At 47.5% G+C, this 16,471-nt stretch overlaps 1 protein-coding gene across 1 annotated transcript; it reads right to left on the bottom strand.

The window, feature by feature from the left end:
* Window positions 1-12,758: 12,758 nt before the first annotated feature.
* On the bottom strand, window positions 12,759-15,458 carry LOC137096678 (zinc finger protein 850-like). Its single transcript, XM_067466347.1, has one exon. It carries the CDS (start codon window positions 15,361-15,363, stop codon window positions 12,889-12,891), a length of 2,475 nt encoding a protein of 824 aa, XP_067322448.1. The 5' UTR covers window positions 15,364-15,458; the 3' UTR covers window positions 12,759-12,888.
* Between the last annotated feature and the right edge of the window lie 1,013 nt (window positions 15,459-16,471).

Below are 16,471 nucleotides of genomic sequence, written 5' to 3'. Positions count from 1 at the left end.
CAGGATGCAGCTCTGGCCCTGGAGACTGCCCCATGGCCCCGCCCACCGCCTCTCACTCAGCGCTTTCCCGCCCATCATCCTGAGAGCCAATCAGGATGCAGCTCTGGCCCTGGAGACTGCCCCATGGCCCCGCCCACCGCCTCTCCCTCAGCGCTTTCCCGCCCATCACCCTGAGAGCCAATCAGGATGCAGCTCTGGCCCTGGAGACTGCCCCATGGCCCCGCCCACCGCCTCTCACTCAGCGCTTTCCCGCCCATCATCCTGAGAGCCAATCAGGATGCAGCTCTGGCCCTGGAGACTGCCCCATGGCCCCGCCCACCGCCTCTCCCTCAGCGCTTTCCCGCCCATCACCCTGAGAGCCAATCAGGATGCAGCTCTGGCCCTGGAGACTGCCCCATGGCCCCGCCCACCGCCTCTCCCTCAGCGCTTTCCCGCCCATCACCCTGAGAGCCAATCAGGATGCAGCTCTGCCCCTGGAGACTGACCCATGGCCCCGCCCACCGCCTCTCACTCAGCGCTTTCCCGCCCATCACCCTGAGAGCCAATCAGGATGCAGCTCTGGCCCTGGAGACTGCCCCATGGCCCCGCCCACCGCCTCTCACTCAGCGCTTTCCCGCCCATCATCCTGAGAGCCAATCAGGATGCAGCTCTGCCCCTGGAAACTGCCCCATGGCCCCGCCCACCGCCTCTCACTCAGCGCTTTCCCGCCCATCACCCTGAGGGCCAATCAGAATGCAGCTCTGGCCCTGGAGACTGCCCCGTGGCCCCGCCCCCTCCGCTCTGGGCCTCCCTTCGGCGCCATCATCATCCCTCACATCCGGGTTAGTAGAAGGACTCCTCGTTTTCCTTTGAAGGTTCTGGCGGACTACAACTCTCATCACCAAGAGTTCAAGTTCGTCAGGGCAAATGAGCTCCCTCCCTGGGTGGACTACAACTCCCATCGTGGTGGGGCACTCCCGCCAAGGCCCTCCACTACGTCCAGGTGGGCCTGGGGGTTCTGTGTGCCTCGGATGGCAGGTGAACTATACATCCCAGCAACCCCAACTCACAGACGCCAAGGCCGATCCCACCCCAAACCCACCAGTATGGGGAATTTTGGCCTATCGGGCATGCGTGCCCAATTTGGTGGAGATCCATCATTGTTTTTTGCGCCCACAGGGCTCTCTGGGTGCAGGAGAACTATACATCCCAGCAACCCCAACTCACATACGCCAAGGCAATCCCACCCCAAACCCACCGGTATGGGAATTTGGGCCTATCGGGCATGCGTGCCCAATTTGGTGCAGATCCATCGTTGTTTTTTGCGCCCACAGGGCTCTCTGGGTGAAAGTGAACTATACATCCCAGCAACCCCAACTCACAGACGCCAAGGCCAATCCCACCCCAAACCCACCGGTATGGGAATTTGGGCCTATCGGGCATGCATGCCGAATTTGGGGCACATCTATCGTTGTTGTTTGCGTTCACAGGGCTCTCTATGTGAAAGTGAACTATACATCCCAGCAACCCCAACTCACAGACACCAAGGCCAATCCCACCCCAAACCCACCGGTATGGGAATTTGGGCCTATCGGGCATGCGTGCCGAATTTGGGGCACACCCATCATCGTCGTTCACGTTCACAGGGCTCTCTGGGTGCAGGTGAACTACAATTCCTATCAGTCAAGGTCCATTCCCCCCACAGCTCTCCATTATATTTGCCTTCGGTCTTGGGGTTTTGGGAGGCAAAGGCGGTCCAGGCCCCTCGTCAGTGGGGGCCACTCACAGAGCTGTGTTTTGGTGCAGGGTGAACTATAACTTCCATCCTGAGGAGTCAGTCCCCAAAACCCTCCAGTGTATTCACTTGCTGATCAATTCCTCTCCTTGCTGTGTGTCATAGGAAAGGGTCGAGGGAGAGGCAGTGGGCGGGGTCATGCAAATTCCACCTCAATGGAGAGGGAGAGGAACCCCGGGAGGTGTCTTTGGTGGAGGAAAAACAGAAAATCTAGACTGAAAGGTTTCCCACCTGAAAGGTGGTGGGCAGGATGGAGTTGTTTCTTCGTTGAGTCGCTTCCACCTCTTCGTGACCTCCTGTAATGTCCTAGGCCAGAGTGTCTCCCTGTCGGCCGTGGCCACCCCCAGGGGTTCCTTCAAGGGCAATCCAGGATACCATCCACTCCCCACTCCCCCAGCATCATTGCCTTCTCTAGGCTTTCCTGTCTTCCCATGATGTGGCCAAAGGACTTCCTCTTGGCCTCTACTACCCTTCCCTCCAGTGAGCTTTAGTCGGGCTTTCTTTCCTGGAGGATGGACTGGTTGGATCTCCTCGCAGTCCAAGGCACTCTCAGCACTTTCCTCCAACACCACAGCTCAAAAGCATCTCTCTTCCTTCGCTCAGCCTTCCCTGAGGTCCAGCTCTCACAGCCGTAGGTGACTACTATGGGGAATACGATTGCTTTTACTATGCGGATGGTCATTGCCAGAGTGATGCCTCTACTCTTCACTCTTTGATCGAGATGGGTCCTTGCTCTCCTCTCCAGAAGGAAACGTCTTCTGGTTCCCTGGCTGCGGGATGGAGTTTGTGGAGGACACGGGCAGGGCTTCTGGACATGTGTGACTGGTGGGGGCTCCTCTTGCTACTCAGGGTTTGCAACGTACTTTCCCTAAGTTTTGGAAAGGGTCAGGGCTGTTTCTGTTGCAGCTGACACAGTTAATTGATGAGTTAATTGAGTGTATGGTTATCTCACGTATATAGTAAGCCACTGTGTGTTTGTACTTGGAGCATTGCCTTCTAAGCTTTGCCTGAGGGCTCGTTCTGAGCTGAAAAGCCTTTGTTTGGTGCAAGCGTCTGCAAGCGTCCTGAAGGTAAAGGACTCTCTTGCGGAAGGTCAGAGGGAGGGGGCCAATCTAATATCCCTGGGGAGGGAATTCCACAGCCAAAAGAGGGGCCACCACGGAGAAGGAAGGAAGGCCCTGTCTCCCGTCCCCACCAGACACACCTGCGAAGGTGGTGGGATCAAGAGAAGGGCCTCCTCAGGTGGTCTTCCGAGATGGTTCATAGGGGGAGATGCATTTGGACAGCTAAGCTGGGCCAGGACCGTTTAGGGCTTTATAATAAGAATACTAATAACCACTTTATTTTTTTACCCCACCTCCCATCTCCCCAAAGGGACTCGCGGTAGAAAAAAAACCTGCTCCCTCCTCCCTCTGACTTCCTCAATTAATCCTCTTGATCCCTGGCCCTCCTCATGAGCCTTCTCTTCTGCAGGCTAAACATGCCCAGCTCTTGAAGCCGCTCCTCATGGGGCTTGTTCTCCAGACCTGGATCCTTTGTGTCGCCCTCTTCCCCTAGACACGTTCCCGCTTCCACATCTCCCTTCCATGGCGGTGCCCAGAATGGGACACAGTGTGATTCCAGGTCACGTGGTTTGACCAAGGCAGAAGAGACGAGAGCACGGGGAGTAGGACTTCTTCCCTGGATCCGGGCACTGGGCTCTTCATGGTGCAGGCCAACACCCCCTTGGCTTTTTTAGCTGCCACGTGGCATTCCTGGCTCCTGCTCCCCTTCCTTCCTTCCTTCCTTCCTTCCTTCCTTCCTTCCTTCCTTCCTTCCTCCCAACGAGGAGGACTCCAAGACCTTTCCACACGTTCTGCTCTCGAGCCAGGCCTTTGGACAGCAAGCATGACAGAACTTTGGAGGCTGAATCGGACTGGAATTGGCGATTTGGATTGATGACAATGTTTTAAATATATCTAGATACGCTCCATCCATGGCGTTCCCTGCATCTACAGAAGAGAATCTGATCTCTTTTTTCGATAGAGTTATAAGCCGGGTAAATGCGGGGAATGCCGTGGATGGAGCGTATCTAGACATATTAAACCTGGAGCAAACTCTTCTTGAAAGGTAATTAGATGTCCATAGGGACCACCAAACACAGCGTTGCCCAAACAAGAATCAAGGACCATGGAAGGCACTGCAGACTCCTTCAACCAGAGAAATCAGCCATAGCAGAGCACCTGAGGAACCAACCTGGACACAGCGTATTATTATTGGAGAACACAGAAATGCTGGACCACACCAACAACCACCAGGTCAGACTACACAGAGAAGCCATTGAAATCCACAAGAAGCATGTGCACAATTTCAACAGAGAGGAGGAAACCATGAAAATAAACAAGATCTGGCTACCAGTATTAAAAAATTCAAAAATTGCAACAGCAAAAACAGCAGAGAGGAAACAGGCAGGGACATCTAATTACCTTTCAAGAAGAGCTTGCTCCAGGCACAGTCAGCCCATTGTATGCTAATCTAGGTGGTCAATTGAAACATTCACACACCTAGCCCAACTGACAAAAGTCCTTTGTCTCACCCTGGTCATTCCACAGATATATAAACCCTTTTCCCCAGTTCCAACAGACCTCACTACCTCTGAGGATGCTTGCCATAGATGCAGGCGAAATGTCAGGAGAGAACGCCTCTAGAACATGGCCATTCAGCCCCCCAAAAAACCCACAAGAACTTAATGGAGGAGCTTTTACATGCACGTGCACACCCCCCCCCCCCCCCACAGCTGCAAGCATGCACTGTGATGGCTTCTCCTTTTATTAAGGATTTGTAAGTTGTTTCAGAGTTTTTCTATATTTCATTATTGTTGGTCACACCTTGTATGGTGAGGGGTTTTGTTGCCAAATTTGGTGGGTATTGGCCCAGTAGTTCTTTTGTTTTTAAACCACTCATGGCGACGACAACCTTTTTATAGATAGATAGTAGGGCTGGGCGGTTTCGTTTTGTAATTTCGTAATTCGTTAAAAATTTGTTATTTTTTTTGATAACGAAGTGATATTGAACCATTCAGGAGCAACTAAAAAACGAAACGAATTTTTCCAATTCGTTTCGTAATTGTTTCATTATTGATTTGTTATTGATTCGTAAATGTTTCGTTATTATTTCCGCATGTCTGGTGCAAGTTTTAGGGTTACTGTTTGTTTTCTCAGTGAAAAAATATATAATTATCACACCAACAGTCAACAACAGAGGGAGAGGGAAGCTTCAGAAGTTTTTTTTAGCGTATTGCGCAGTCGCGGCCGCCATTAACGAATCGATTCGTAATCGATTCGTAATTGTTTTACGATTTCCGAAATTTCGTAAATATCGAACTTTTTTAAAGGAAAATTTCGGAATTCTTTTAAATAATGAAACGCAAAAAAGCCCTAAAAACGAATCGAGTTTAGAAACAATTTTTTCCGTGTTTGGACAGCCCAGATAGATAGATAGATAGATAGATATGACTGAAGTATAAAAACAATACACGTAAAATCCCAGTAAGAAGAGTAAGAATTATAAAATTCTCCTCCAACCTGCTGGGACTTGTCCCGTTCTCCAAGAACCCTCCAAGGTGATTGCCAGTGGTTCCGAAATGACTTCCTTCAGTACTCTTGGGTGTAGTGGGACTTGAATTTGTTTAGAGCAGTGTTTCTCAACCTGGGGGTCGGGACCCCTGTGGGGGTCGCGAGGGGGTGTCAGAGGGGTCGCCTAAGGCCATCAGAAAACAGTATTTTCTGTTGGTCATGGGGGTTCTGTGTGGAAAGTTTGGTCAAATTCTATCATTGGTGGGGTTCAGAATGCTATTTCATTGTGGGTGAACTATAAATCCCAACAACTACAACTCCCAAATGGCAAGGTCTATTTTCTCTACCAGTGTTCACATTTGGGCATATTGAGTATTTGTGTCAAGTTTGATCCAGATCCATTATTGTTTGAGTCCACATTCTGGATATAGGTGAACTACAACTCCAAAAACTCAAGGTCAATTTCCACCAGACCTTACCAGTATTTTCTCTTGGTCATGGGAATTTTGTGTGCCATGTATGATTCAATTCCATCATTGATGGAGTTCAGAAGGCTCTTTGATTTAAGGTGAACTATAAATCCCAGCAACTCCAGGATTACCAAATGACAAAATCAATCACCCCCAACCCCACCAGGATTCAAATTTTGGGCGTATCGGGTATTTGTGCCAAATTTGGTCCAGTGACTGAAAATACATCCTGCTTATCAGATATTTACATTACAATTCATAACAGAAGCAAAATTACAATTATGAAGTAGCAACGAAAATAACGTTATGGTTGGGGGTCACCACAACATGAGGACTTGTACTAAGGGGTCGCGGCATTAGGAAGGTTGAGAACCACTGGTCTAGAGCGGCCAGGTATTCCTGGACGACTTGTTTCCCTATTTAGGGTTGGATTTCCCCTAATCCTTCATCCACTCCACCTCTAGGTAAATACACTCGAACCCTGTTGACTGTGGGATGGGGAACCTGGTTCAGGGGAATGGAATCATGACAGACCACTTCAACTCCACTTCCCTGCCCCTTGGGTGACGCCTGGCTCGAGAGCAGTACGTGTGAAAAAGATCTTGGAGTCCTCGTGGACAACAAGTTAAACATGAGCCAGGAATGTGATGTGGCGGCAAAAAAAGCCAATGGGATTTTGGCCTCCATCAAGAGGAGCCTAGTGTCTAGATCTAAGGAAGTAATGCTCCCCATGCTCTATTCCGCTTTGGTTAGACCACTTTACCTGGAATATTGTGTCCAATTCTGGGCACCACAATTCAAGAGAGTTATTGACAAGCTGGAATGTGTCCAGAGGAGAGCGACTCAAATAATCAAGGATCTGGAGAACAAGCCCTATGAGGAGCGGCTTAAGGAGCTGGGCATGTTTAGCCTGAAGAAGAGAAGGCTGAGAGGAGATATGATAGCCATGTATAAATATGTGAGAGGAAGCCACAGGGAGGAGGAGGGAGCAAGCTTGTTTTCTGCTTCCTTGGAGACTAGGACGCAACGGGACAATGGCTTCAAACTTCAAGAGAAGAGATTCCACCTGAACCTGAGTAAGAACTTCCTGACTGTGAGAGCCGTTCAGCAGTGGAACTCTCTGCCCCGGAGTGTGGTGGAGGCGCCTTCTTTGGAAGCTTTTAAGCAGAGGCTGGATGGCCATTTGTCAGGGGTGATTTGAATGCAATATTCCTGCTTCTTGGCAGAATGGGGTTGGACTGGATGGCCCATGAGGTCTCTTCCAACTCTTGGATTCTATGATCCAGGCCTCCCCTGCTGCTGCTGACCAGAGAATCCTGGTGGGCAGAGCCAAGGTTCACCCTCATCCCCACCCAACACCACCCCCACCCTCTCAGCCAGGTCTGTTATGCAAAGCCGGTCAGCGTGCACAGACCACAGAAATGGCAAATAATTTTTTATTTTGTGTTTTGTTTTAAAAAAACAAACAAAAAACCCTCAAATAAACCACAGAAAGAAAAAAGGAGAAGGTGGGGAATATGAGAAGATATAGTATGCAAGTTATGTTGGTAGACGGAGATAAATCGCCTTCCTTACCTCAGTTTCCTTGGCCTTCCAGGCTTCTGCTTGAAGGCACAAGATGATAGAAAACACCGGACTCCTTCAATTCAGCTTTCACTGAGAAACGGCACTTATTTATTTATTTCGCGCACTTCTACCCCGCCCTTCTCAACTCCCGAGGGGGGGACTCAGGGCGGCTTACAAAAGGCACAATTCGATGCCAACATAAACATAACAATGGATAAAACATGTAAACAGCAATTATAACAATGAAGGCAGTCAGTCCATACATTCAAATCAATAAAAACAATCTAATGCTCAGCGTTCGCCATCTCACTTCTCTTTACTATTTACACAATATATAGACAAGAGAACCGTCAATCACACCCGCTCACATCTCAGCACGCTGCAAGAAGCACGTTCCTTGCTTGTCAGCCCTTCTTCATCCGGCCAGCACAGGAACCTCCAAAAGTGACGTTCTACCAATAATACTATACATCTCTATGTACTAACCCATGCATTACTGAAATCATAGAATCAAAGAGTTGGAAGAGACCTCCTGGGCCATCATCCAGTCCAACCCCATTCTGCCAAGAAGCAGGAATATTGCATTCAAATCACCCCTGACAGATGGCCATCCAGCCTCTGCTTAAAAGCTTCCAAAGAAGGAGCCTCCACCACACTCCAGGGCAGAGAGTTCCACTGCTGAACGGCTCTCACAGTCAGGAAGTTCTTCCTCAGGTTCAGATGGAATCTCCTCTCTTGTAGTTTGAAGCCATTGTTCCGCGTCTCCAAGGAAGCAGAAAACAAGCTTGCTCCCTACTCCCTGTGGCTTCCTCTTACATATTTATACATGGCTATCATATCTCCTCTCAGCCTTCTCTTCTTCAGGCTAAACATGCCCAACTCTTGAAGCCGCTCCTCATAGGGCTTGTTCTCCAGACCCTTGATCATTTTAGTTGCCCTCCTCTGGACACATTCCAGCTTAGAGTCAATATCTCTCTTGAATTGTGGTGCCCAGAATTGGACACAATATTCCAGATGTGGTCTAACCAAAGCAGAATAGAGGAGTAGCATTATTTCCTTAGATCTAGACATATGCTCCTATTGATGCCTGAGGCCAAAATCCCATTGGCTTTTTTTGCCGCCACATCACATTCCTGGCTCATGTTTAACTTGTTGTCCACGAGGGCTCCGAGATCTTTTTCACACGTACTGGTCTTGAGCCAGGCGTCACATCATCATCATCATCATCATTTAATTACTTATTAATTGCCCTCCATCCAAGAATGCTCTAGGTGTTTTACACCTAAATTGTAAAAAATTAAAAATTCATAAGAGATTGAATGCTCTAGTGAAAAGCCAGGTCTTAAGTGCGAGAGTAAAAGGGCCGAAGTCACGCGTGGCTCTCACGTAGGGCGGCAAGAAATTCCCTAAGGCAGGAGGGGCAGAAATGGAGAAAGCCCACCTGCGCCTGGTCCTTGCGACCTCCGATGATGGGAGAAGGAGAGGCGGTCCCTAAGGTTATGAAATGATTATGAAATGTAATGGTTGTTAAAGTATTGAGGTAATGAAGTATAGAAGTGGTAATGAAGAAATAATATGTAATAAGAAGTAATGAAATGTATGCAGTAATGAAGAGAAGTAAATGTGTGTATTGGAAAGATTATAGAATCACGGAGATATATTATGAAATGAAGAGCAGTAATTATATGGATTTAAAATGTAATGGAAATGCAGAAATGTATGGAGATATGATTGTATGTACTAAGACATTATAGGGTGGCAGAAATGTGTTATGTAATGAGAAGAAATAATTGTGTGTATAAAAGTTACAATGAAGCAATGCAGAGATACATGGAGAGGAATTATTGTATGTGTTAAAGATACCACCCCTCTATTCCGCTTTGGTTAGACCACACCTGGAATATTGTGTCCAATTCTGGGCACCACAATTCAAGAGAGATATTGACAAGCTGGAATGTGTCCAGAGGAGGGCGACTAAAATGATCAAGGATCTAGAGAACAAGCCCTATGAGGAGCGGCTTAAGGAGCTGGGCATGTTTAGCCTGAAGAGAAGGCTGAGAGGAGAAATGGTTGCCATGTATAAATATGTGAGAGGAAGCCACAGGGAGGAGGAGGGAGCAAGCTTGTTTTCTGCTTCCTTGGAGACTAGGACGCAATGGAACAATGGCTTCAAACTACAAGAGAGGAGATTCCATCTGAACATTAGGAAGAACTTCCTGACTGTGAGAGCCGTTCAGCAGTGGAACTCTCTGCCCCGGAGTGTGGTGGAGGCTCCTTCTTTGGAAGCTTTTAAGCAGAGGCTGGATGGCCATTTGTCAGGGGTGGTTTGAATGCAATATTCCTGCTTCTTGGCAGAATGGGGCTGGACTGGATGATGGCCCATGAGGTCTCTTCCAACTCTTTGATTCTATGATTCTAACATATTATACAGTAATCTATATAACAATATATAAAATATTGTATTTATATCTTACATAGAAGGAAAGGAGGAAGGAAAGGAAAGAGAAGGAAGGAGGTGGGTGAAGAAAGGAGGGAGGGAAGGAAATGAAGGAGAAGGAAATGAAGAAAGGGAAAGAAGGAGGAAAGGAAGGGAGGGAGGAAGGAAAGGAAGAAGTAAGGAGGGACAGGAAGGAAGGGAAGGAGGGAAAGAAGGAAAGGAAGGAGAAGGAGGGAGGGAGGGACAGGAAGGAGGAGGGGAGAGAGGGAAGGAATAAAAGGAAAGGGAGGGAGGAAAGAAGGGAATGGAGTCCTTTTGGGTGGAGTGTGGTAGAGACATCAACCCAACATCAACTCCGCTGGGCCGGCCACGTTGTCCGGTTGCCTGACCACCGTCTCCCAAAGCAGTTGCTCTACTCCGAACTTAAGAACAGAAAACGTTGGTGGACAGAAAAAGAGATTCAAAGACGGGCTCAAAGCCAACCTTAAAAACTCTGGCATAGACACTGAGAACTGGGAAGCCCTGGCCGTTGAGCGCTCCAGCTGGAGGACAGCTGTGATCAGCAGTGCTGCAGAATTTGAGGAGGCACGAGTGGAGGGTGAAAGAGAAACGTGCCAGGAGGAAGGCGCGTCAAGCCAACCCCGACCGGGACCGCCTTCCACCTGGAAACGAATGCCCTCACTGCGGAAGAAGATGCAGAGCAAGAATAGGGCTCCACAGCCACATACGGACCCACAAGGAAATCCATAATGGAAGACCATCTTACTCGTCCAACGAGGGATCGCCTAAGTAAGTAAGTAAGGTAGAGACAGCTACCTCCTGTGTGTGTGTGTGTGTGAAATGTGTGCTTGTGTTGCTGGAGACAGCCGAACAGGTCAGACAGATAGGAAAGAGTTAAAAAAGAAAGAAGGGTCTACAGAAACCCCCCCCCGCCCCCATCCATTCTTCCAACAGGGAAAGGTGGAGGAGGAGACCACCCTCCTGGCATAGCAGGGAAAGAGAAGGGGCTCCATGTGGCAAGCCTCCCCCTCCACTCCCATGGCGCCCACTCTCGCTTGTGTATGTGTGTGTGGGGGGGAGGGAGGCATACACGCATGCCTGGCTCCTCATGCTTTAACAACTGGCTGTTTCCCCGCGAGGAGGAGGGGGCGTGGCCATGGGTCTCTTTGTAGACATGGAGTTTCTCCTTTGTGGACATGTAGTTCAGCAGTCCTTTCTGCTTATTCTTTTCGTGGGTTTTTTGAGTGGAGAACATACATTGGGTTGTGAGGTGTATTGTGTCCAAATTTGGTGCCAATTCATCCAGGGGTTTTTGAGTTCTCTGAATAACACAAACGAACATTACATTTTTATTTATATAGATTACTAGCTGTACCCGCCACGCGTTGCTGTGGCCAACCTTCGCTTCCTCTTTCTCTCCTTCCTTTCCTCTACTTCTTTCCCTTCCTATTTATCTTCTTCTTTCTTCCATCTCTACCTGTTTCTTTCCTCCATTTCTTTGCTCTTTGGTTACATCCTTCCTTCTTTCCCTTTTTTATTTCCTTCTCTCCTTCCTTGTTTCTCTCCCTTTCCTTCTTTTCCTCCCTCCTTCCCCCTTTCCCTCCTTCATTCCTTCCCTCTTTCCCTCCTTCTCCCATTACTTCTTGCCTGTTCCTTCCAACTCTATTCTGTAAGTCTATTTAATTAGTATTATATAGTAATATATAATAGTAACATATTATATAGTAATGAATATAACAATATATGAAATATTGTATTGATATCTTACATAGAAAGAAGGAAAGGAAGAAGGAAAAAGGGAGGGAGGGAAAGAGGGGAAGAAAGGAAAGGAAAGAAGGAGGGACAAGAAGGAAGGAAGAAGGAAGGAGGGAAAGGAAGGAGGGGTGAAGAAAGGAGGGAGGGAAGGAAACAAAGGGGAAGGAAATGAAGAAAGGGAAAGGAGGAGGAAAGGGAGGGTGGAAGGAAAGGGAGGGTGGAAGGAAAAGAAGGAAAGGAAGAAGGAAGGAAGGACAGGATGGAAGGGAAGGAGGGAAAGAAGGAAAGGAAGGGGGGAGGAAAGGAAGGAAGAAAAGGGGAGAGGAAAGAAGGGAAGGGAGCGAGGGAGAGAAGGAGTGTGGCAGAGGGAGCTACCTCCCGGTCTGGATGTTAATAGAAGAGAGAGAGTGTGTAAAATGTCTGCTCATGTTGCCGGAGAGAGATCTACAGAAATGAGAGAGAAGGAGAGGGAGGAAATAAAGAAGTTGGAGGAAGAGGAAGGGAGCAGGGCGCAGAGGAATGGGAGAATTCAAAAATTAAACTGGTTTCTGCCTCTTTCTTTCTTTCCTCCTCCCTGCAGTGAAGGGAGGGAGGCAAGGAAGAGTTGGTGAAGAAGGCAACAGTCCCTCTCCCTTCCTCCCTCCCTCTCTCCTGCTTTCACCGGGGCATCTTGGGAGGAAAAGGAGGCGACGAAAGGGAGGGGGGGCAGCCAAGAGGAAAAGGCTGCTGCTTCTGCTGGCAAAGGAGGGACTTAGGAGCCCATCCATCATCTTCCTCCTCTTCTTCCTCACTCCTAAAGCGGTGGTGGTGCGGTTTCAGATGAGGAAGGAGAGAAAGTGGAGGAGGACAGTGGGTAGGCTCCTAAACTCCCTCCCCCACCCGCCAGCCTTCCTCGCGCAAGCCTCCACCTCCACTCCCATGGTGCCCATTCTCACTTGTGTGTGAGTGTGTGTGTGGCCATGCATGCACGCCTGGCTCCTCATGCTTTAACGGCCGGCCGGCTGTTTCCTACCAAGGAGGGGTCGTGGCCATGGGTCTCTTCGTGGGCAATGCAGTTTCTCCTTTGTGAACATGTAGTTCAGAAGTCCTTTCTGTATTTTGTTTTCGTGGGGTTTTTTGAGTGGAGAACATACATTGGGTTGTCAGGTGTCTTGTGTCCAAATTTGGTGCCAATTGCCCCAGGGATTTTTGAGTTCTATGAATAGCACAAACGAACATTTTTATTTATATAGACATTATATATCACTCTGAGTGAAACTCTTTCCAAACTGCAGGAATTAATAGGGTTTCTCCCCTGTGTGAATTCTTTGATGTGTATGTAGACTTCCATTCTCAGTGAATGTGAGTCTTTTGATGTGAACGTAGATTTCCATTCTGAGAGAAACTCTTTCCACACTCCAGGCATTTGAAGGGTTTCTCCCCAGTGTGAGTCGTTTGATGTGAACGTAGATTTCCATTCTGAGAGAAACACTTTCCACACTCCAGGCATTTGAAGGGTTTCTCCCCAGTGTGAGTCTTTTGATGTGAACGTAAATTTCCATTCTGAGTGAAGCATTGCCCACACTCCAGGCATTTGAAGGGTTTCTCCCCAGTGTGAGTCCTCTGATGTGAACGTAGATTTCCATTCTTAGTGAAGCTCTGTCCACACTCCAGGCATTTAAAGGGTTTCTCCCCAGTATGAGTCTTCTGATGTGATCGTAGATGTGAATTCCGAGTGAAGCTATTTCCACACTCCAGGCATTTAAAGGGTTTCTCCCCAGTGTGAGTCCTTTGATGTCTATGTAGATGTGAATTCTGAGAAAAACTCTTTCCACACTCTAGGCATTTATAGGGTTTCTCCCCAGTGTGAGTCCTCTGATGTGAACGTAGATGTCCATTCTGAGTGAAGCTCTGTCCACACTCCAGGCATTTAAAGGGTTTCTCCCCAGTGTGAGTCTTCTGATGTGATCGTAGATGTGAATTCCGAGTGAAGCTATTTCCACACTCCAGGCAGTTATAGGGTTTCTCCCCAGTGTGTGTCCTTTCATGTTTACGTAAACCTCCATTGTCAGTGAAACTCTGTCCACACTCCAAGCATGTATAGGGTTTCTCCCCAGTGTGAGTCCTTTGATGTATACGTAGAGCTGAACTGTGAGTGAAGCTCTTTCCACACTCCAAGCATGTATAGGGTTTCTCCCCAGTGTGAGTCCTTTGATGTATACGTAGAGATGAACTGTGAGTGAAGCTCTGTCCACATTCTAGGCATTTATATGGGTTCTCTCCAGTGTGAGTCTGCTGATGTATACGTAGAGCTGAACTGTGAGTGAAGCTCTTTCCACACTCCAAGCATGTATAGGGTTTCTCCCCAGTGTGAGTCCTTTGATGTATACGTAGAGCTGAACTGTGAGTGAAGCTCTTTCCACACTCCAAGCATGTATAGGGTTTCTCCCCAGTGTGAGTCCTTTGATGTATACGTAGAGTTGAACTGTGAGTGAAGCTCTGTCCACATTCTAGGCATTTATATGGGTTCTCTCCAGTGTGAGTCTGCTGATGTGAACGCAGATGTGAATTCTGAAAGAAACTCTTTCCACACTCCAGGCATTTGAAGGGTTTCTCCCCAGTGTGAGTCCTTTGATGTCTACGTAGAGTTCCATTCTCAGTGAAGCTCATTCCACACTCCAGGCATTTAAAGGGTTTCTCCCCAGTGTGAATTCTTTGATGTGAACGTAGACTTGCACTATAAGTGAAACTCTGTTCACACTCTAGGCATTTATAGGGTTTCTCCCCAGTATGAGTCTTTTGATGTGAACGTAGACCTGAATTCCAAGCGAAACTCTTTCCACACTCCAGGCATGTATAGGGTTTCTCCCCAGTGTGAGTCCTATGATGTATACGTAGAGTTGAACTGTGAGTGAAGCTCTGTCCACATTCTAGGCATTTATATGGGTTCTCTCCAGTGTGAGTCTGCTGATGTGAACGCAGATGTGAATTCTGAAAGAAACTCTTTCCACACTCCAGGCATTTGAAGGGTTTCTCCCCAGTGTGAGTCTTTTGATGTCTACGTAGATGTGAATTCCGAGTGAAACTCTTTCCACACTCCAGGCATTTAAAGGGTTTCTCCCCAGTGTGAGTCCTCTGATGTGAACGTAGACTTCCATTCTGAGTGAAGCTCTGTCCACACTCCAAGCATGTATAGGGTTTCTCCCCAGTGTGACTCCTTTGATGTATATGTAGAGTTGAACTGTGATTGAAGCTCTGTCCACACTCCAGGCATTTATATGGATTCTCTCCAGTGTGAGTCTTCTGATGTGATCTTAGATGTGAATTCCGAGCAAAGCTCTGTCCACACTCCAGGCATTTAAAGGGTTTCTCCCCAGTGTGAGTCCTCTGATGTGAATGTAGATGTCCATTCTCAGTGAAGCTCTGTCCACACTCCAGGCATTTAAAGGGTTTCTCCCCAGTGTGAGTCCTCTGATGTGAATGTAGATGTCCATTCTCAGTGAAGCTCTGTCCACACTCCAGGCATTTAAAGGGTTTCTCCCCAGTGTGAGTCCTCTGATGTGAATGTAGATGTCCATTTTCAGTGAAGCTCTGTCCACACTCCAGGCATTTAAAGGGTTTCTCCCCAGTGTGAGTCCTCTGATGTGAATGTAGATGTCCATTCTCAGTGAAGCTCTGTCCACACTCCAGGCATTTAAAGGGTTTCTCCCCAGTGTGAGTCCTCTGATGTGAATGTAGATGTCCATTCTCAGTGAAGCTCTTTCCACACTCTAGGCATTTAAAGGGTTTCTCCCCAGTGAGTCCTCTGATGTGAACGTAGACTTCCATTCTGAGTGAAGCTCTGTCCACACTCCAGGCATGTATAAGGTTTCTCCCCAGTGTGAGTCCTCTGATGTGAACGTAGACTTGAATTCTGAGTGAAGCTCTGTCCACACTCCAAGCATGTATAGGGTTTCTCCCCAGTGTGACTCCTTTGATGTATATGTAGAGTTGAACTGTGAGTGAAGCTCTGTCCACACTCCAGGCATTTATATGGATTCTCTCCAGTGTGAGTCTTCTGATGTGATCTTAGATGTGAATTCCGAGCAAAGCTCTGTCCACACTCCAGGCATTTAAAGGGTTTCTCCCCAGTGTGAGTCCTCTGATGTAAACGTAGACTCCCATTCCGAGTGAAGTTCTGTCCACACTCCAGGCATTTAAAGGGTTTCTCCCCAGTGTGAGTCCTCTGATGTGAATGTAGATGTCCATTCTCAGTGAAGCTCTGTCCACACTCCAGGCATTTAAAGGGTTTCTCCCCAGTGTGAGTCCTCTGATGTGAACGTAGACCTGAACTGCGGATGAAGCTCATTCCACACTCCAAACATGTATAGGGTTTCTCCGCCATATCAACAGTAATAAGAGTGTTTAATTGCAATACAGATACTTGACTCCTCTTTTCTTTCTTATCCGTGGGGTGAAGAATTCTGCAAGATCATCACCTTGAGAGGATTTCTTCTTCCTATATTATTGGTTTCTTTACTGCATTCAAGAGGTGGCTCCATAGAATCCTCATTTACCTGGTTACAAAAGAAGTGAAATATTATTATTATTATTATTATTATTTTTATATTGATTTATAGCCTGCTTTATCTCTCCTCACGGATACTCAAAGCAGCTGAACATAAAACATCAGCATACAATTTAAACATAAAAGATGCAAACATTAAAACAGAATTAAATATAAACGGTATTTAAAAATTCCCAGATAAAAACCATTAATAATAATAATAATAATAAATCTTAACATTAAACATACTCAATGTTAAAAACCACAACACCCCCTGAATTGATCTTTAAAATCTTCTTGAAAGCCTGCCTGAATAAAAAAAGCTTTAGCCTCTTGCAATAAGGAAAACAGCAAGGAAAGGGGCCATTTTGGCTTCCTTGAGGAGGGAGT

This window comes from Anolis sagrei, chromosome 3 (genome assembly GCF_037176765.1).
Source record: "Anolis sagrei isolate rAnoSag1 chromosome 3, rAnoSag1.mat, whole genome shotgun sequence".
NCBI lineage: Eukaryota > Metazoa > Chordata > Lepidosauria > Squamata > Dactyloidae > Anolis > Anolis sagrei.
The sequence above is the reverse complement of the archived record's forward strand: the minus strand, read 5'-3'. Positions and strand labels throughout refer to the sequence as shown.